Raw genomic sequence first — 22197 nt, 5'->3', positions numbered from 1 at the left:
GAGAATTTAGCACGATCAATCCACCTAACCCAGATCATAGGAGCAAACTGCAGCACACAATGGAAACCTAAGCAGACATGAGGAAAAATTGCAAATTCCATACAGACAGTCACCAAAGGTTAGAATCAAACCTGGGTCCCTAGCGCTGAGGGGCAGCAGAGCTAACCAGTGAGCCACAGGCCCAACAATTGCAAACACAGTGCCTGCATGAGCTTCCACCAGGTGCTCCGGTTTCCTCCCACAGTCCAAAGTTATGCTGGTTTGTTGGATTGGCCATGCTAACTTGCCCCATAGAATCCAGGGATGTGCAAGCTAGATGGATTAGCCATGGTAAATGCAGGATTTTGGATAGAAGGTGGTGGTGGTACACTCTGCAGAGGGTTAGTGCAGAGTTGATGGGCCAAAAGTTCTCTATCTGGCACTGTACGGATTCTATGATTCCATTCTTCCATGAAATGTTAGCGTTACTAACACCAATATTTGGTGACTATCACTGATTGTTCTTGAACCAAATGGCTTGCTGATCAATGTACAGGGCAGTTAAGAGTCAAACACACTGGTTGAGGAGTCATGTTGTCCAGACCAAGCAGGCAAAGTAATTTCCTCCCCTGAAAGGTATTTGTGATCACTGTGACAATCTCACCTGCCCTCCTTACAAAATCAATGGCAAAAACCAATGATATGGTCCGCATTTGTTAATTAATTAGAGTTGCCAAAGTGAGATTTGATCCCTTGTCCTCCAAGCTTTAGCCGGTCCACTATCTACAAAATGTAAGTTAGGAGCTTGACTGAATATTGCCTGAATGAGTGCAACTTCAACAATGCCAAGAAGCTCGACACTACCCAGGATGAAACATTCCACTTGACTGGCACCACATCCACTCTTCACCTGTACCATTTACAAAGTGCACTACAGCAACTCATTGAGGCATCTTCAACACAGCTTTGAAACCTGCAAATTCTACCACTGAGAAAGAAAGGACAGCAGAAGCATCAGAACACCATCACCTGTACGTCCCCTTCAAGCCACTCTCAATCCTGACTTGGAACCATATCATCAATCCTTCTCTGTCACTGGGTCAAAATCCTGGAACTCCCTCACCAGCAGCACTGTGGGTGTATCTACACGCTTTGGACTGCAGTAGTTCAAGAAGGAAACTCACTACTGCCTTCTCATTTAGACATGGGCAATTAATAATGGTGCAGCCAGCCATGCCACATCCTAATAATGAATACACAAATTGCAGTTTTGATAATTACTACTTTCCAACCTTGATGTTTGCATACACTGCAGTCTTTGACATATTATCTCAATTTCTCCATGAAGTAAAAACAAGCAGTTTTCATATATTGATATACTGGATGTATTAAAAAGACTAGTTATGTTAACTGTTCCTACATACCTCAATTTCATTGTCCTTGTAAGCCAACATTTCCTCCAGGTCTCTCTGAGCTTTCTGACAGAGTTTGATCTGCTCATTAAGTTCACTGTGCCGCTCACTCCAGCCTTCCGCCTCCTGCAGCAGCTGCAAACCCACAAAGTAAAAGTTTTGAGTGGCCTAGGTATACTTATACAGCTGACTAAATTCTGGTTCAGCAATAGAATATCCACCTGACGTTTGCTCTGCTTAAGCATGAGATTTTCTTCTTGTATAGACTGAAGATCTACTAGTAGTTTTTCTTCATTTGCTTTGGAACTTGAAAGAGCTTCCTGTACCTGAAAAAGATATACATCTGCTTAGATTAATGACAGTCGCCACATTCAAATTCATCAATCTTTCTTCAAGGAGTAACCTATACTGAGGTACTAGACATCCTGTGGGTCTTTACACATTCTAATAGTGCTGTTTATTTTCTGTCAGGTTATAACTAATTGCACTCCAGGACTTAAATCAGACTGTTCTTCAATATCATAACTGAGGTACTACTGTACTTCAAGGTGCTGCCCTTCAAATAAAACAGTAAACTCTGGTGCCTTCAGCCTGTTCTGGCAGACAAAGGAGATCCTCTTGAACTATACAGAATTAATGGTTGATAAAGGCCAACTATTAATTGAATTACTATTTCTGGAAATTTCTGATACACAAACTGGCTGCTGCACTTAAGAATCATTCCAGAAAACTGAGCCTATCAAATTGGTGATGGCTTTCTGTAGAGCAAAGCAAATCAGTTCCATTTTACTGCTCCATCCCCCACAGTCCTGCAGGATTTTTTGCCATCAATTATTTTTCTTTCAAAATTGTTTATCATTTGCACTACATGGGGGCAGTGGCTCAGACATTTACAGTTCAGGAGACACTCAGAAGTCCATCAGCTCCTCGCCAATCAACAAAGATCTGATTATACTCATCCAATCTTCCAGCTCTTGACCCGTAACTCAAAGTCATAGAGATGTATAGCATGGAAACAGATCCTTCAGTCCAATCCATCCATGCCAACCAAATATCCCAAACTAATCTAGTCCCACCTGCCAGCACCTAGCCCATATCCCTCCAAACCCTTCCTATTCATATACTCATCCAAATGCTTCTTAAATGTTGCAATTGTACCAGCCTCCACCACATCCTCTGGTAGCTCATTCCATACACGTACCACTCACTGCGTGAAAAAGTTGCCCCGTAGGTCTCTTTTATATCTTTCCCCTCTCACCCTAAACCTATGCCCTCTAGTTCTAGACTCCCCGACCCCAGAGCAAAGACTTTGTCTATTTATCCTATCCATACCCCTCATAATTTTGTAAACCTCTATAAGGTCACCCATCAGCCTCCGACGCTCCAGGGAAAACAGCCCCAGCCTATTCAGTCTCTCCCTGTAGCTCAAATCCTCCAACCCTGCAACATCCTTGTAAATCTTTTCTGAATCCTTTCAAGTTTCACATCTTTCCGATAGGAAGGAGACCAGAACTGCACGCAATATTCCAACAGTGGCAGAACCAATGTCCTGTATAGCCGCAACATGACCTCCCAATTCCTGTACTCAATACTCTGACCAATAAAGGAAAGCATACCAAACGCCACCTTCACAATCCTATCTATCTGCGACTCCACTTTCAAGGAGCTTTGAACCTGCACTCCAAGGTCTCTTTGTTCAGCAACACTCCCTAGGACCTTCCCATTAAGTGTATAAGTCCTGCTAAGATTTGCTTTCCCAAAATACAGCACCTCGCATTTTATTAAACTCCATCTGCCACTTCTCAGCTCATTGGCCCATCTAGTCCAGATCCTGTTGTAATCTGAGGTAACCCTCTTCACTGCCCATTACACCTCCAAATTTGGTGTCATCTGCAAAACTCTGAAGGCTATGGCTAAACAAGCGAAAATCTAAATGTGCTTAAATGTTGAAAGTTTCTAGGTTAACCACCTTCTCAGGCAGTGAGTTCCAGACCCCCTCTACCTCAGAGTGAAAACCTTTTTCTGCCCTCCTATCTTAAATCTATGACCCTGGTTATTGACCCTCAAGTAAAGGAGGAAAGAAAAAGTGAATTCAATCCATATAATACGAGGTCCTCTTCATTCTTGAATGAGGGCTATGCCCAAAACGTCAATTCTCCGGCACCTCGGATGCTGCCTGACCTGCTGTGCTTTTCCAGCACCACACACTAGAACATGAGGTCCTGTCTAAACATGAACTGCTCTATGGAAAACAGCCTATCAGTCCAATCTTTCCTCAAAGCTCAGACACTCCAGCCTAGGTAAATCTCCTCTGCACCCATCTCACTACATTCACTTCCTTTCTTTAATATGCTGATCAGAACAACACGCAGTACTCCAGTTGTGGCCCAACCAGTGTTTTATACAGTTCCAGCATAACTCCCTTGCTCTTGAATTCTTGCCTTGGTTTATAAAGGTAATCATCTCAGGTGCTGCCTGAACCACCTTATCTACTTATCCAGCTACCTTCAGGGATCTGTGGATATGCATACCAAGGTCCTTCTGATTTTTAATGTTTCCCAGGGTTCTACCATTTATAGTGTAACCCCTCACCTTATTAGCCTGCCCAAGTGACTCACTTAACATTTTTCCAGGTTGAATTCTATTTGTCCCCCTGATCTGTTCACCTAATTTGTCTGTTGATATTTCTTGCATTTTACAGCTATCCTCATTATTTACCACTAAATCAATGTTTGCCCCCTCAAATATTTTGATCATACCCACTTTGTACATTAATGATTTGGACTTAAATGATCAAACAGCAAGGTCCCCAGTTTCCAGTCACTGTAACATCACTCTACTATCACCTTCTGTTTTCTATCACTTGATCAACTGTGAATCCAACATGCCACACTGTTTTGAATCAAATGGGATATCATTTTCTTGGCTAATCTGTCATGAGGAACCTTATCAAAAGCCTTACCGAAGTCAGTGCTATACATCTCTATGACTCTATGATTCCATAACAGAGAGGGGTACTACTGCTGGCTTTAGCAATCTTAAAAAAACAGATAACAGTGGTGCAAGATGAAATGCATTCAAGCTGTTGAGAGAGGCAACAGAAGAGATATCTGGGGCATGGCAGTAATTTCCAGATCCACCCTGACAGCAGGTAAGATATCAGAGGACTGTTGAGCTGCAAACATTGTTCCATGACTTTAAAAAAAAAGTGAGGGGGAGAAAGACCAGAAAATTCCAGGCCAGTCAACCACAAATGCATTAACCTCATCAACTCATTATCTCATCTTAAAAGAAACTGATCATATTTGTCAAACAGGTATCAAAACGCACAGCCTGTCCCTCAGAATTCTAACTTCTCCAACACCAAAGTTATGCTTACTGGCCTGGAATTTTATGGTCTCTAACCTCCCCATTTCTTTTTAAAGTAATGGAACATATTTTGCAGAACAACAGTCCTCTGGCATCTTACCTGCTGTCAGGGTAGATCTGGAAATTACTGCTAGGCCCCTGATACCTCTTCTCTTCCCTCTCTCAACAGCTTGGAATATATCTCATCCAGCACCACTGTTATCCATTTTTAAGATTGCAAAAGCCAGCAGTGGCACCTCTCTGTTAAAGAATCATACAGTCATAGAGATGTACAACATAGATGCAGATCCTTCCATCGAACTCATCTATGCTGACCAGATATCCTAAATTAATCTAGTCCCATTTGTCAGAACGTGACCCATATCCCTCTCAACACTTCCTATTTATATAGGATGCCTTTTAAATGTTGTAAATGTACCACTTCCTCTGGCAGCTCATTCCATACACATACCACACTCTGCTTGAAAAAGTTGCCCCTCAGATCACTTTTACATCTTTCCCCTCCATAGTAAACCTATGCCCTCTCGTTTTGGACTCCCCACCCTGGGGAAAAGACCTTTACTATTCACCCTATCTATGCCCCTCACAACATTATAAACTTGTAGAAGACCACCAGTCAACCTCAGATGCTTCAGGAAAAATAGCCCCAGCCTATTCAACCTCTCCCTGTAGCTCAAATCCTGGCAATAGCCTTATAAATCTTTTCTGAACCCTTTCAAGTTTCATAACATCTTTCCTATAGCAGCGAGACCAGAACTGAACACAGTATTCCATAAATGGCTTAATCAATGTCCTGTACAGCCACAACATAACTTCCCAACCTCAATACTCAATGCACTGACCAATAAGAGTGAGCATACTAAACGCCTTCTTCACTACCATCTACCTGCAACTCCATTTTCAAATTACTATGAGCCTGCACTGTTTGGCAATACTCCCTAGAACCTCACCATTAAATGTACAAATCCTGTTCTGATTTGCCCTACCAAGACATAGCAGCTCACATTTATCTAAACATGTTAATTTCCTCTAATATTTCATAGTCCTTCACACAATACCATCTGTTTGCATTGTGCCCACATCTTTTGGGTCCACACATAGATTACCACTACGGCCCCTACTTTCTCCCTAGTTATCCTCTGGCTCTTTATATATTGAAAATAAAAAGAGTCTGGTTTTCCTTTATTTTACCCATCAATGCTTTCTCACTTAGACCCTTTTAATTTTACTTTCAAGCTTTCTCCTCCATTGTATATACTTGTTTAGAGACTTTGCAGTATTCAGTTCTGGGCAACTTTCCTTGATCTCCACGATCTTCCAGTCTTGTTGCCACCCTAGCTTTACAGTAGCATATTTGCTCTACGAGTTCCAGGTAGTAAGACAATAATTACAAAATCTTAGTGCTCTGAGATGCAGCAGAAAAAGTAGAATGCTTTGCAGAGAGCCAGCATTGACTTGATGTGCTGAATAGCCTCATTCTATGTTGTTATTACCTTACAACAACCACTCACTATGCAAAAAGGTTCATCTCCACCTTTCTCCATCTCTTGCCCAAACCATAATAATGCGCCTGTAACCCTTGTATCAGCAAAAGTGAACAGCTTTTCTTTCAACTAACTTACCTAAAATAGCTGTAAGCTTATATACCTTCATCAAATTTCCTCTCAATTTCCTTTGCTGTAACTGAACACAAAAACTCGTGACCTAGCTAGCACTTGATCAAGACTCAACATGATTGCTTTGATTTTTAATCAATGCTTTGCTCATTGCTTTCACAATATATACAGCCACTTTATAATATTTGTGTACATGAACTCCAAGAATCCTCTTATCTTGCACACTCTTCAGCCTAATATTGCACCACCTCATCACATCTGCAGAAATGCCTTAAAAAAAAGTGACCATAGGAAATACAGGAGAGAAGTTGCTCTTTAGATGAAAGTTCCTTAATTCCAATTAATTTCAGTTTATACTTCCAGCAATGTTTTATTTTTCACTTTTTTTTTAATCTATACTTCACTAGAATCGCTTTTCTCTCAGTTTACATCACAGCCTGCCAAAGAGTGCAGCACTTCAACATCTATATTGAATTACATTTTCTCCAAAACCACTTCTGAAAACTGTTGCAATTTCTTCCCACAAACTCAAGTGGTCTGTTAAAAGAAAAGTCCAAGTCTGTTTAATTATAGGCACCATGGAATTATTTAGGAAATATTAAATAGGGGTTTCACCAAAGGCCAGAGGGCACTTGGTCAAACAGATTTAGTCTCCTGTGACATTCATTAATACAATGATATTACCCACAATATAATACAGCAACTTCTCACAGGTACATTACCCCACCCAGCACTGTTATAATTTTCTCTGCAGACGTTATCCTAAATTATAAAACAGTAATGTTCTCTGGACAATGACAATTACTCATTTAACACTGTACATAACAATATGCATAAACACCACTGTTGAGTGCTCTATACTCAGCATTTATAATTCAGGTGACCTTACCTGAGAGTGTTCTGCTGAATGAGTTGAAATAACGTCTTGTAATTTTTTCACAGATTTCTGAGTATCGGCAATCTGTGTTTAAAACAGGCGAAAATGTGATGCCAAGACAAAAACATTGCAACATTTCTGCCTAGTTTGCCAGCTCTTTGACAAAACCTTTGAATCAGTTTCATTCCCCCAACTCATGGTCCTTCAAAAATTATATCCAATTTTCTTTCATAAGCTGCTCTTAAAACTACGCCCACCATCCATTCAGCTACACATGCCAGGTCAAAGCTACTTGCTTTCTAAATAGTTTCACCTTTTGAACCAGGGAGCCCCTGCCTCCTATGCTTCACCAGTGCTTTCCTCCTTGTTTCAGCACACTATGTCCCTACTGATAAAAGCCAAGAATCTTGCATGATTTTTTTTAAAAAACGTTTTCTCAATTTACCACCAAAACCTCCTGCATATTCATTTCCAGTTCTGTTCTCAAAACTCCATTAAAACTATAATGTGGTTCCAAAGATAGTGTGGACCCATTTGTCAAAGGAAGTTTCTCTACTTGTCTATTAGCTCACCTCTTGATTTTTCCCATTGCAAAGATAATAGCACTAATGTTCCAAGCTCTACAGAAGTAAAAATTGTGGTAAATTACTTGTGTATCCTCGAAGTCTCTACTGCTTTCCTGAGGTGCAGTGTCCATTTTTTTTATAATGCTCTGACTGAAGCTTACTCAGTGATTTATAATTCCAGTATGATCTGCATTATGATTTTTATTTGGAAATTTGTTGAAAGTGGACACAAACTTGTAAAGCTTTAAATCTGATTTGCAATTCTATATGAAGTTGGCTTAAGGATGACTTAGGTTTAAGTTCTGAGCTCTGAGTGTAGTACTGGGGATGGCTGGAAATGTGTTTAAGAGTATTTAAATGCCCAACAAAAAGATGTCCAATAGCACAAAGAGACAGAGAAGGTTCTTCTAAGAAGAGAGAACTATCCAGAGCAGAGTGTAATGCAGCATCCAAGTTTATCAGAGAGAACAGGTCTATAGCAGCAAAGGTGCCATTAGCTTAGCAGTCTCCAGACCATCAGAACAAGAGAAAAATCAGGCTGAGTGACTCTAGAAACAAAGGTTGTGGAAGAACAGCTTAAAGAACTTAACATTCAGAAATAAGTGAACAGTTTAAGGGTCTTAAGAGAATGTCAACATTCTGGGAATTACAACTGACCAGAAACAGAACTGGACAAGCCATATAAATATTACGGATACAAAAGCCAGTAACAGTCAAGAAACTTTATAGCAACTAATTTGCTGCCAATTTCCCAAAGCCTGTATATTTAAAAGGCACAAGTGTGGAATGGATGCCCTGGAAATATGCAGGGAAGAGGTTTTGGGAATATTGGAAAGGATGAATATAGATAAGTCTCCTGGGCCTGATGGCATTTACCCCAGGATCCTATGGGAAGCTAGGGAGGAGATAGCAGAGCCATTGGCCTGGATTTTTATGTCATCGTTGTCAACAGGAATAGTACCAGAGGACTGGAGGATAGCGAATGTGGTCCCATTGTTCAAGAAAGGGAGTAGGGATAGCCCTAGCAACTATAGGCCAGTGAGTCTGACTTCAGTGGTGGGCAAAGTCTTGGAGAGAATGGTAAGGGATATGATTTATGAACATCTGGGTAGGAATAACGTGATCAGGGATAGCCAGCATGGTTTTGTGAAGGGCAGGTCGTGCCTCACAAACCTTATTGAGTTCTTTGAGAAGGTGACCAAGGAAGTGGATGAGGGTAAAGCAGTAGATGTTGTGTATATGGATTTTAGTAAGGCGTTCGATAAGGTTCCCCATGGTAGGCTAATGCTAAAACTTCGGAGGTATGGCATTGAGGATACATTAGAGGTTTGGATTAGGAATTGGCTGGCTGGAAGGAGACAGAGGGTAGTAGTTGATGGATTATGTTCGTCTTGGAGCGCAGTTACTAGCGGTGTACCACAAGGATCTGTTTTGGGACCATTGCTTTTTGTTATCTTTATAAATGATCTAGAGGAAGGACTTGAAAGCTGGGTAAGCAAGTTTGCGGATGACACAAAAGTCGGTGGAGTTGTGGATAGTGAGGAAGGAAGTGGTAGGTTACAGCGGGATATAGATAAGTTGCAGAGCTGGGCGGAAATGTGGCAAATGGAATTCAATGTAGCTAAGTGCGAAGTCGTTCACTTTGGTAGGAATAACAAGATGATGGATTACTGGGCTAATGGTAGGCTACTTGGTAGTGTGGATGAGCAGAGGGATCTTGGTGTCCATGTACACAGATCTCTGAAAGTTGCCACCCAGGTAAATAGTGCTGTGAGGAAGGCATATGGTGTACTGGGCTTTATTGGCAGAGGAATTGAGTTCCGGAGTCCTGAGGTCATGTTGCAGTTGTATAAGACTCTGGTGCGGCCTCATCTGGAGTATTGTGTGCAGTTCTGGTCGCCATACTATAGGAAGGATGTGGAAGCTTTAGAACGAGTGCAGAGGAGGTTTACCAGGATGTTGCCTGGAATGGTAGGAAAATCTTATGAGGAAAGGCTGAGGCACTTGGGGCTGTTCTCATTGGAGAAGAGAAGGTTTAGGGGAGATCTGATAGAAGTGTATAAGATGATTAGGGGTTTAGATAGGGTAGATACTAAGAACCTTTTACCGCTAATGGAGTCAGGTGTTACTAGGGGACATAGCTTTAAATTAAGGGGTGGTAGGTATAGGACAGATGTTAGGGGTAGATTCTTCACACAGCGGGTTGTGAGTTCATGGAATGCCCTGCCCGTATCAGTGGTGAACTCTCCTTCTTTATGGTCATTTAAGCGGGCATTGGATAGGCATTTGGAAGTTATTGGGCTAGTATAGGTTAGGTAGGATTCGGTCGGCGCAACATCGAGGGCCGAAGGGCCTGTACTGCGCTGTATCGTTCTATGTTCTATGTTCTATGTTCTAAGTCAGAAATGTGATGGTATGCTCCCCACATGCCTGATTCAGTGCAGCTGCTCCAACAAAATTCAAGAAACTTGACACAATCCAGGGCAAAGCAGCCATTTTTAATGATAGCACATCCACAAACATTCACTCCCAAAAATACATAGATGATGTGTACACCATCTACAAAATATACTGCAGAAATTCACTATGGTTTCTAAGATAGCACCTTCCAAACCCATCCTGAAGAACAAGGGCATCAGATGCATGGGAACATTACCGAGTTCTCCTCCAAGCCACTCACCATCCTAGTTTGGAAATTCATCAATGCTCCTTCAATAACACTAGGTCAAAATCGTGAAATTCACCAAAGGACTGTTCATGTGCCTCTCCCAAATGAACTGCAGTGATTCAAGGAAGCACCTCACCACCACCTTTTCCAGGTCAATCAGGGAAAGGCAACAAATGCTGGTCCAGCCAGTGATGCCCAAATCACATAAATTAATGAACAAAATATAAGGAAAATAGAACCATGTGATGCACAAGTTTGACAGAAACAAAGTACAGGTGCACCAACTGAACATGGAGCTTTGGAGTAAAAACAGGCTGATCCTTGAATTTCTGTAGTTGTGAGTAAAAGGATTCAGTCTTCATTTCTGATATTTGTAATTAGACTGTGACCAGTTCTTGTGTAAATACTGCATTTTTTATTCTTTTGTGCACAAACTTTGATGCTTTTTCAATCAACATATTTGCAGCCTGGTGAGTATGTTGAATGACTGACCATTATAGTAACCAAATTACACAAACAAAACCTATGATCTATCAAGCCAGGTTTCATTCTGGGAGACATTGTGTGTGCAGTATCATCAGCTGGGATCATCTTTTAGCTTTTACATTATTTCCTTCCACTTACAATACCACATAACCCATAAACTTCTCTCAAAAGCTTATAAACTTTTGCTCTTATTTTATAAGTTTGATTGTTACAACTGGCTTTTGTTGCCCATCTTAAAGAGTCATACTTCCTTTCAAGAATTTGTGTACATGAACACCAAGGCATTTCTGCTCATTTTATTTTCTGTACAAGTTCACAGAGCTTCTCTGGCTGGGCCAGCATTTATTGCCTATTCTTTTCAGCCAAAGACAAGCTACCTAATTGACCACTGGATTGCATTTCGTTTAAGTAACTCTCTGTTGTTTGATAGGGAGTTCAAAACTTTTGACCAATAACGTGAAGGAACACTGATGTGTTTCCAAGACAGGACAGGGAGTGCTTTTTATAGCATACTGCACTCTTTATATTCCTCCCAAATGTAAGATGCAAGTGAAAGAAATCCCACCCAAAGCACAACAGCGAAATAGAAATACAAGTGTTTCTCCATCCTCTATATCAAATCCAACTTAAGGTAATAAACCAAAGTTTTTCTTTTCAAAAATACTCATTACTTCCTTACCAGAGTCTGCTGTTTAGCTGTCTCCTCCTTCTCTTTCTCTAACAACGTTTGAAGATTTTTCACACGTGTCTCCAAATGGAGGTTCACCTGCTCGAGCTCCTCACAAGACAGCTTTGGAAACAGAATTCTGAAACTTTATATGCACACTTCACATCAACTATTGAAATACACAACAATACCAATTATTCTCTCACCTTAAGTTCTTTAGCTTCATCAGACATACTTGATTTCGCATCCTGTGCTTCACCAATGGCAGATTTGGCTTCTTTCAGCTAAAGGGGTCAGGGATGGTGAGGAGGAAATGACGGAAGATTAATAAAAGGAGTACACTTAAAACACACTTGAATTTATAATAAATATTTTCCACAATGCGGTCCATGCAGTCCAGGTCCATTGAAGACTTCCCCTCAATCAACAGTACCTCTTTGATCACAACTCTCTCAAGCTCAGATATATGAAGTGGCTGTTTTCTGACCAGCTTTCGCTCTTATCTGTTGTCACTTGCCTCCTACTCCATCACAAATGTTTTTCATTTCTACTTAATTGATACAGTCTACACTTTGTTGAACTAGCCTCACTTATTGTTCCTGCATTCCAAGTAAGAAACTAATAACTTTCTCACATCATCTTGTTGAACTCAAAACCCATTGTAAATTCCTAATTTAATTCATCCTTTCCCAGAATTCTAAGATATTTAAGTTCTCAACACCCCTTTATTCTAGCTGCCAAAAATGATGCTTGGACATCAACTCATTGCCACTCAAATCATCTCCTCCCCGAATGACTGAAGCAGGGTTGCCCTGCTCTCGTCACCTAATCCTGCAGCATGAGAAGATAACAAAACAATTGCAGTGGGTATCTCTGATCGCGTGTCAAACACACAGTAGTTGTTGCCTAATTTCCTTGAAGAAAAATTATACTCCACTGGGTAGCTGAATAAAAAAATGGGGGCAAGGATGGCAGAACCAACTAACCTCAGCTCACGAATATGGTAAACCTTGCATGGTTCACAAAACAGTGTATAGCATTTGATGCATTCACAAAGGCCAACTGGGCCCAAAGTTCTCTCTGTGCAAATGATTCCTTCAATTATGATGCCTTAGCAGGGCAATTCTTTTTCCATTTTCCTTCGTCTGACCTCAATTGTTTATCTGCTTTCTAAAAATAGAGGAAACTCTCCAGACATTTGAGGCTTCATTGCCTCGAGAGGGGTAAACAGAGGCATGAGCTATGAGCAGTTTGCTTTGAATGGATGCATCCTGATACATCATAAGAATTTTACCCTTCACAAACTTCAACAACATTGAAAATAGCAGGAAATTAATTCGTACCTTCTGTTCATAAGTGGAGATTTTCTCCAAGACCTCAGTCTTCTCCTGAATAAGCTGTTTGATTTTCTCAGATAGCTGTTTTTCAGTCACTAGGGAGAGGCAAAGGTTTCAACATACATATTGTAAATATTTTCACAGCCAAAAAAGAGATTAAAATAATCTGCACAGCAACATGTTACATGGTGCAATGCAACAGGAAGAATGTTGCTGCCGTGACATAAATGCTCTCCTTCAAAAACCAAAAGAATCTTCCTCTGTATAGGTACAGTGGAGGAAAGTATGATCTTAATCTGCAAGGAGTCATAAATGCTCCAGAATTCAAAGCTAACAGTTCTCAACAAATGGAGGAGCTTCATGGGCTTGGTTGGGCATGGAGTTAATCCTAAATATATTGTTCATGACCTCTCATGGAACTATTTGGTCTTTGTGGTTGTCTTTTTATTTTTCTATACTTTAATTGTGGTCCAAAATGGAGAAAGGACTGTTTTAAATTCAAGGATTATTATCGGATCGCTGCATGTTTTCAAAGCTAGTAACCCGACATATTCTAAGCACCATTCTAGCTGCTTATTCAAACAGTTGTTAAACTGATGGTTGCAGACTAAACTGGACCAGAGGAGTTGTGTACAGATAGAGTTTTGATTGGTACAAGTTACGGATTGGTCTGTGGACTGGTGACCAGTTGTTGATGACAAAGACCTTCTGCTTGCTAACAACTATGTAGTCGAGTTTCAGATAGCTGAATAGCTTGAGGTTGTGAACAAAATACAAAGTCACAAGATCATCAACATCCTCTTTGCAGCAAAAGTTGATTTAAATCTGAAGAAAACTAGTTTACCTTTCCTTCAGCAGTTGTTGTAAGCTGTGACTTTTAATTGATAGGTTAGAGGTATTTTAAGTGCACCAGTTACCCTAGCCTCTTGCAAACCAGTGGAAGCATCCAGAGAAGGATGACCAAGGAGTGCTCTGACCTACAAAAATCTCAGGAATCAGTGAAATGCCTTCCCACTCTTCCTTTCCATCCATAACATCTATGTTTACTCTTTCCTGTCTGCATGTGTAAGGGGGAGTTTAACAAAGGGAATTTGAGTTTTAATTTGTGGAGCTTTATGCCAATGGCTTATAACTGTCTGCTTGTAGCTAGCGTATAACTACTTGTAATTAATACTTTTTTATTAAACTTGGTGCTGCTTTTTTAACCCAGGTCTAAAAGATAGTTAAAAAGTATGAGGAATTCCTTAGTTTAAGTATTTAAACTTTGATGAGAGTCTGAAAATAGTAGGGCTTGATTTCCATTGCACAGCACCAGTTAGGCGTAATAGTGACCCAACAATGGTTCACCTGCAACACACATCACAGCTAAACAGTCTGTTGACGCATTTGGGCACGGCAATTGACAAGAAACCCAAGAGAATATCAGAAACAACAGGTCAATTACACCAGCTGAGGTCAATCAACAATTTGGAAACATAAAACCTTTTTGGTTGAAATGACTCAGGTGTAAACTACCCTCATTAGTGGGAGGGAAGTCACAAAGCTTTCTTTTACAGTAATAAGACAGAAGATTAATCATTGCATTAGGCAGTGGTTGTAAACTTACTTAGATATTTTCTGCTCTTCACCTGAAAAACAAATTGAAATGCGATTAGTAACTGTAAATTGTTCTGAAATCAACACAAGCGGGTGTAACAAGGTAGCAGAGCTTCACTTATTCATCCACACAAAGTCTGGAGACTGCACAACAGCCAAAACCTACCACCCTTGGCAGACTTATTCCTAATCATGATTGCAAACAGCTTCCACACTGTTTAAACAAGAACCCAGCAAAACATTATTCAAGACTTGAAACTTGAATATCATTGAGGAGCTAATTTTTTTTTAAATCAAAAATGTTTAATGTTCACACCAGAACAGAAAACAGCAAAAGCAGCATCAGGCTTAAGTAGCAGCTTGCCTCTACTTTCTAACATTTCTTAATACCTGATTTCCGAAAAGAATTCTATAATTTACCTGAAAGGAAACTAATTCCCCAGCCAAGCTTCACAGCACAGCCTTGAACTGCAATCCACCTGCACCCAAATTTCTACAAATTCTACCAGATCAGTTAACTGTAAAATTTCACTTGGCAATGAATTAAAAGAGTACAGTTAACATTAATTAATGCTTTTTCAAGAAAAGAGAAACATAGACATCAGGGAAAGTATAGCTGGGGAAATAAATAATGTTATCTGCAGCAAAGAGTTGTGAAAACAGTGTTGCCAACCCGACGCCAATGTTAATAGCATCTCTTCAGGGCTGGAGAGAATCTTGGAATGAGAGAGGAAGTCATGGTCCACATAGGTACCAACAATCTAGTTAAGACCAGGAAAGAAATTCTGAAGGATTACAAGCAGCTGAATAAAAAGCAGAACCACATGATTTCCAAATTATCACCACCCAAGTCACTTGAAATTGACAAATGGTAAATAAATTGAGAGGGGTAAACGTGCTGCACAAAGATTGAATTGGAAGAAAGGAATATGGGAGAGTGAGAACTGCAGAGCTGGAGGTCAGAGTTGAAAAGCGTGGTGCTGGAAAAGCACAGCCAATCAGGCAGCATCTGAGGAGCAGGAGTCAACATTTCAAGCAAAAGCTCTTCATCAGGAATGAGGGGTAGCCCAAGGGGGCTGAGAGATAAATGAGTAGGCGGTGGGGCTAGGGGAGAAAGGAAGCTGGGAATGCAATATGTAGAGGAAGGTGGGTGGAGCAGGTAGATGAGATAGGTAGGACAGTTCAAGAGGACGATGTCGAGTGAGAAGTTTGGATCTGATGGGGGGGGTGGGGGGGGGAGGAGGAGGAGAAGAGGAGGAGAGAAGAGGGGAGAGAAATGGGGAAACTGGTAAAAATCAATACTAATCATGTGTGGTTGGAGGGTGCCAAGGCAGAAAGTGAGGTGTTCTTCATCCAGGTTTTGGGTGGCTTGCATTTGGCAGTGAATGCGACTCAGCACTTGCGTGTCCATGGCAGAGTTAAAAAGTGTTCGGACACAGGGCAGTGTTCCAGAGATGTTTTTTTGAAATGTTCGGTAAGTTGGCGCCATGTCTCGCCAATGTAGAGGAGACCACATTGAGAGCAATGGACACAGTAGATGATGCGTGTGGAAGTAAAGGTAAATCTCTGTCGGATGTGGAAGGATCCTTGAGGGCCTGGTAATACAGATGGGGGGTAGGGTTGGGGAGAGGAGAGGAAAGGAAAGGAAAGGAAAGGAAAGGAGTTGCTAGATCAGCAGTGGCAGATATTCAGCAAAAATGTATTCCGGCCAAAATTAAGGACTCAGCGAGAAGGATGAAGCATCAGTGGGTAACAAAGTCAGTCAAGGAGAGTACCCAATCAGAAAAAAGACATACAAAGTGACAAAAGGGCAGTGGAAGTGCTCCTAACTCTGAGCCAGGAGGTCTGGATTCTTGTAACATCTGCTGCAGAGATGCACAATAACATTCCTCAACAGTTGATTAAAAATATTTGCAAAGTGGTGGGCGAAAACTAGTGATATGCAAAAGAATTGGGCATTAATGGCTAAAAAGCTTATAAAGACACAAAATTGAGCATGAAAATAAATTACTAAGAAAAATAACAACAGCAAGTGGACACATTTATGTGCATGCAAAAGGTGTGTAGCTAAACAAGTCAACATGGATTTAGTAAGGGGAGGTCGTGTCTGACAAACCTGTTGGAATTCTTTGAAGAGGTGACAAGGTTAGATCAGGGAAACCCAGTCAATGTGGTCTATCTAGACTTCCAAAAGGCCTTTGATAAGGTGCCACACAGGAGGCTGCTGAGCAAGGTGAGGGCCCATGGTGTTCGAGGTGAGCTACTGGGATGGATTGAGGATTGGCTGTCTGACAGAAGGTAGAGAGTTGGCATTAAAGGTTCTTTTTCGGAATGGCAGCCGGCGACAAGTCGTGTCCCGCAGGGTTCAGTGTTGGGGCCGCAGCTGTTCACATTATATATTAATGATCTGAATGAAGGGACTGGGGCATTCGAGCAAAGTTTGCCAATGATACGAAGTTAGGTGGACAGGCAGGTAGTACTGAGGAAGTGGGGAGGCTGCAGAAAGATCTAGACAGTTTGGGAGAGTGGTCCAGGAAATGGCTGATGGAATTCAATGTGAGCAAATGCAGGTCCCTGGCGCTTGAGGCTATATAACCACTGAGCCACTGTCCGCCCATATCAAGAGGGATGAAGCTTTTGACAATCTAGTGGGGCTAAAGATAGACAAATCACCAGGATCTGATAGTTGACATTGCAACCATTTCCTAAAAAATCCTACAAAGATTGTAGAGGGAAAGGCTGATATATTCTAGAACTTTCTAGATTCTGGGAGAGTTCCAGCGGATTAGAAAACTGCATATGAGCTGCCCCTGTTTAAGTAGGGAGGGAGATAGAAAGCAGGAAACTTCAAGACAATTAGCCTAACTGGGTAAATGCTACATTCCATTTTTATGCAAGAAATAGTATGATATTTAGAAACGCTTAATAAAAATCAAAGAGTCAACACTTTTCTGAACGGGAAAACAAGACAAATTGATTTGAATTTTTTGCAGATATAACAAGCAGAACCAATAGATATTTGGTTTCCGAAGGCATTTGATAAGGGACCACATAAAATGTTATTTCACAAGATAGGAGCTCTCAGTACTGCGGGAATTAGCATGGATTGAGAACCGGTTAACAAACAGAACACAGAGGTGGGAATAACAACTCTCTCGTATTAGAAAAACAAAAACCAATGGAGTGCGACAAGCATTAATCCTAAGGCCTCATTTATTTACTGTGTTAATGACTTGGAGGGGGCAGAGTCTAATGTACACAAATTTTCTCACAATACGAAAATAGGTGGGAGGACACATAGTAATGATGAAACAAGGAATCTCCATGGGGATATTGATAGTTTGCCTGAGTCAGCAAAATTAAACAAAAAAAAATGTATCATACAGGAGGTTACACACTCTAATGGGAAGAATCAAAAGGCAGATTGTTCATTTAAATGGCCAGACTCCAAAAAAATAGCAGAGCAGAGGGATCTGGGTGTTCTCGTGCATGAAACACAAAAGGTAAGCATGCAGGTGCAGCAAGTAACAAAGGCGGCAAAAGGAATATTGGGTTTTATTGATTGGAGTTCAAAAAGAAGAAATATTGTTAAAACTTCTAAATTACATTACCTACCATGGCAGGATTCAAACCCAAGTCCCCAGAACAGGACCTGGGCCTCTGGATTCATAGCCTAGCAGTAATTCCACTAGACCATAGACATGACGAATGTCAGGGATGCAATCTCAAGAGCATATAACTATTTTTAAAAACGGTGAGAGAAGGAACCACAGTTTAAAACAAAATCATAGTATGATTCGGCATAGTCCATGTGATTTCCAGGAAACAAACCTATTTAAGTTACTTGAGGATGAAATGAGCTGAATGGATAACAGGAAACCAGTTGCATTACAAGATTGGTGTTCTAAAAAGTCAGTCATAGAGATATGCAGCATAACAGACCCTTTGGTCCAACCTGAATAGTTGATGACGGGCCGCAAAAAAGGTTGTTGCACTAGCAAAAAGCATATGACATAGGGAGGAATGCACTGCACTCGGCAGAATATTGATCAAAGGGCAAAAGGCAAAGTAGGGGTAAAAAAAATTATCTTCAAATTGGCAGGTCATTTGTAGTGAGGTGTTATAAGGATCAGTACTGGGACCTCAGCAATACCTTCTAGTCTCTCATCCCTTCTCTTTTCCTTTAACTAATCCTTTTAATCATGCTTTTGGTCTCTTTTCCGAATATTTTGTGACTGTCAAATTACAGTTCTGTGAAGTATCTTGAGTTTTGACTATAGGTTTAATTTGTCTGGTATGAAAGCAAGATTTTATTTAATCTACATTTTTTAGAAGCTTGGATCTTTACAGTGTAAGGAACCCCAACATCTGCTCTTCGTGTATAGCAATAAACTTTGGAAAAGCATCAAAAAGTTTAATAGTTCTTCCTGCTTCTGTTATCCAACTGTTAAATTTGAAGGTTTTTTTTGTGAAATCACATTATTACTTTAAAATAATTGATGTGCAGAGAATGATGGACCACAAAGGGCATTCTGCTCTTTGCATCTAGATGTCACCTTGACGAATAAGAAGAAAAAAAATTGTGTTACATTCTTAGAAGAATCGGAGGTGTTATAGAAACATAATTAAGAGAATAAATAGGATAGAAGCAGGGAGGTTGCTTCCACTGGTGAATGAAACTAGAATTAGAGGGCAGAGCCTCAAAACAGTGGAGAAGCAGATGTAGAACTGAGTTGAGGAGGATCTTCTTCAGCCAAAGGGTTGTGATTAAGTGGAATTCCCTCCCACGCTGTTGAGGCTACCTCATTTAATGCTTTTAGATTTTGAAACAGTAACTGAATTAATGATTATTGAGAGCAGGCTGGGAAGTGGAGCCGAGCCCACGAAAAGATTATCCATGATCTTATTAAATGGTGGAGCAGGCTCTTTCGAATCCTCACACTTCCTTCAGACCAAAGGGGTAGCGCCATGGGCACCCGCAAGGGTCCCAGTTATACCTGCCTCTTTGTCAGGTATGTGGACAGTCCATCTTTCATAGTTACACTGGCACCATTCTCGACCTTTTTCTCCTCCACACTGACGATTGTATCAGCATCACCTCATGCTCCCACAGGCAGTTGAGCAAACTTCATGAACACCTTTCTCCCTGACCTCAAGTTCACCTGGACCATCTCTGACAACTCCCTCCCTTTCCTGGAGCTCTTCAGCTCCATTTCCGGTGACCAACTCAACACTGACATCTACTTCAAAGCCACCGACTCCCACAGCCACCTGGACTACACCTCCTCCCCAGCACCCCCTCCTGCAAAGACACTCTCTCTTACTTTCAATTTCTCCACAACATCCACTCTCAGGAGGAGAATTCCACTCCTGAACATTCCGGATGGCCTCCTACTTCAAGGACTGCAATTTCCCCTCCCGTGTAGTCAACAATGCCCTCCACTGCATCTCCTCCAAGTCCCGCACTTCCATCCTTCTAACCTCAACAAGGATACAACGTCCCCCAGTCCTCACCTTCCACCCCACCAATCTCTGGATACAACGTATTATCCTCCGCCATGTCCGCCACCTACAATCAGACCCTGCCACCAGGAGGTGTATTTCCCTCCCCAACCCTATCAATATTCTGCAGAGACAAGTCCCTCCACAACTCCCTAGTTAGGTCCACATTGCCCACCAACATACCGTCCACTCCTAGCACCTTCCCTTGCCACTGCAAGAGGTGTAAAACCCTCACCCATACCTCAGCTCCAAATACTTCATCTACTGTGTCCATTTCTCTCAATGTAGTCTCCTCTACATTGGGGAGACAGGATTCCAACTTGTAGAATGTTTCAGAGAACATATCTGGGGGACATGCACCACACGACCCCACCGCCCTGTGGCCGACCACTTCAATTCCCTCTCCCACTCCATCAAAGACATGCAAGTCCTGGGCCGCCTCCACCGTCAAATCCAAGCCACCCAATACCTGTAGGAAAAATGCTTCATCTTCTGCCTTGGGACTCTCCAACCACCCAGTATCAATATCAATTTCGCCAGTTTCTCAGCAGCCCTGCCCACACCTTAGCCCAGATTCAACCCTGCAATTCGGCACCACCCTCTTCAACTGTTCTACTTGTCTATCTTCCATCCCATCTATCCACTCCACCCTTCCACTCCGATCTATCACCGCCACCTTTATCTACCTATCGGCTTCCAAGCTACCTTGCTCCCAAGCCCCACACCTCATCCTATTTATCTCTCAGCCCCCTTGAGCTGCCACTCCCACATTCCTCATGAAGGATGTATGCCCAAAACATTGATTCTCCTGCTCCTCGGATGGTGCCTGACCTGCTGTGCTTAAGTGCCACATTTTTTTGATTCCATGGGCCAGATGGTGTACTCCTGCTCCCATTTCTTATGTTTATAAAACCACAAGGGACGCAGAGAAGGTAAACAACCGAAATCTTTTTCCTACAATAGGGAAGGTCAAAACTAGAGGGCATAGTGTTAAGGTGAGAGGAAAAAGATTTAAAAAGGGATCTAAAAGGAAACTTTTTCAGAGTGTGGTTCATATATGGAATGAACTGCCAGAGGAAGTGGTAAATGCAGGTACAGCTACAACATTTAAAAGACATCCAAACAGGTATATGAATAGGAAGTTTAGAGGGACACTGACCTAACATAGACAAATGGACTGAGTTTAACTTGGGAAATTTGGTCGATATGGACAAGTTGAAACAAAGGGCCCATTTCCATGCTGCATGATTCTATGACTAGTGTGCAGTTCTGTTCGTTCAGTTATAGAAAGGATCTATAAGGATGTTGCCAGGTATGGAATGCTTGAGATGTAAAAACAGACCGAAAAGACTGGTGCTTTATCCATTAGAACGCAGATGGTTGAGGGGTAACCATATGGTGGTTTAAAAAATCATGAGGGGCATGAATAAGGTGAATACAAAGGTCTATTCCCTAGGATGGGGAGCATATTTTTAAGGTGAGAGGAGAAAGATTTAAAAAGACATGAGGAGCAACTTTTTTATACCAATTGCGATTTGTGCATGGAATAAACTGCCAGAGAAAGTGGTGCAGGTCCAGTTACAATGTTTAAAAGACATTTGGATCAATAAATGAATCCTAAAGGTTTGGATGGATATGGACCAAGTCTTGGTAGGTGGGACTAGTTCAGTTTGGCAACATGGTCAGCATGGACTGGTTTGACCGAAGGGTCTGTTTCCTTACTGTATGACTCTATAATTAGCTATACAGGGTGTTGGTGAAGTTACATTTGGAATACTGTGTAGAGATTTTGTCCCCATACTTGAGAACATTTCTGGTTTTTGCAGTTCAACAGAGAATCAATAGGTATATTGCTGGGATGAAAAGAAAGACTTATCGAGAGTGACTAAACAGGTTAGGCCTTTATTCATTAGCGTTCAGAAGAACGGGGTATTTAAACATAGAAGATTCTGAGAAGGCCTGACAGGCTGGATGTTGAGATTTTTCCACTAGTGAGGGAATCTCAAACTAGGGGACACAGTTACACAATAACAGAACATTCATTTAAAACTGAGATTCAAAAGACTGTGTTTCCTTCCAGTGGATACTCAATATCTGCAATTATCAGCCCAGAAAGTTGTGT

At 41.3% G+C, this 22197-nt stretch overlaps 1 protein-coding gene across 3 annotated transcripts in view; it reads right to left on the bottom strand.

Moving 5' to 3' along the window:
- Positions 1-22197, bottom strand: part of LOC132830565 (transport and Golgi organization protein 1 homolog) — a 112291-nt gene that overhangs the window by 49272 nt on the left and 40822 nt on the right. For all 3 annotated transcript variants that reach the window (XM_060848362.1, XM_060848372.1, XM_060848381.1), the window contains 7 exons: positions 14584-14605; positions 12984-13072; positions 11847-11924; positions 11653-11763; positions 7266-7337; positions 1613-1717; positions 1404-1526 (listed from right to left, as the gene is read on the bottom strand). In XM_060848362.1, coding sequence (XP_060704345.1) covers positions 1404-1526; positions 1613-1717; positions 7266-7337; positions 11653-11763; positions 11847-11924; positions 12984-13072; positions 14584-14605 — 600 coding nt within the window. The remainder of the gene's footprint in view (positions 1-1403; positions 1527-1612; positions 1718-7265; positions 7338-11652; positions 11764-11846; positions 11925-12983; positions 13073-14583; positions 14606-22197) is intronic.

The sequence above is a fragment of the Hemiscyllium ocellatum genome, chromosome 3, assembly GCF_020745735.1.
Source record: "Hemiscyllium ocellatum isolate sHemOce1 chromosome 3, sHemOce1.pat.X.cur, whole genome shotgun sequence".
Lineage (NCBI taxonomy): Eukaryota > Metazoa > Chordata > Chondrichthyes > Orectolobiformes > Hemiscylliidae > Hemiscyllium > Hemiscyllium ocellatum.
The sequence above is the reverse complement of the archived record's forward strand: the minus strand, read 5'-3'. Positions and strand labels throughout refer to the sequence as shown.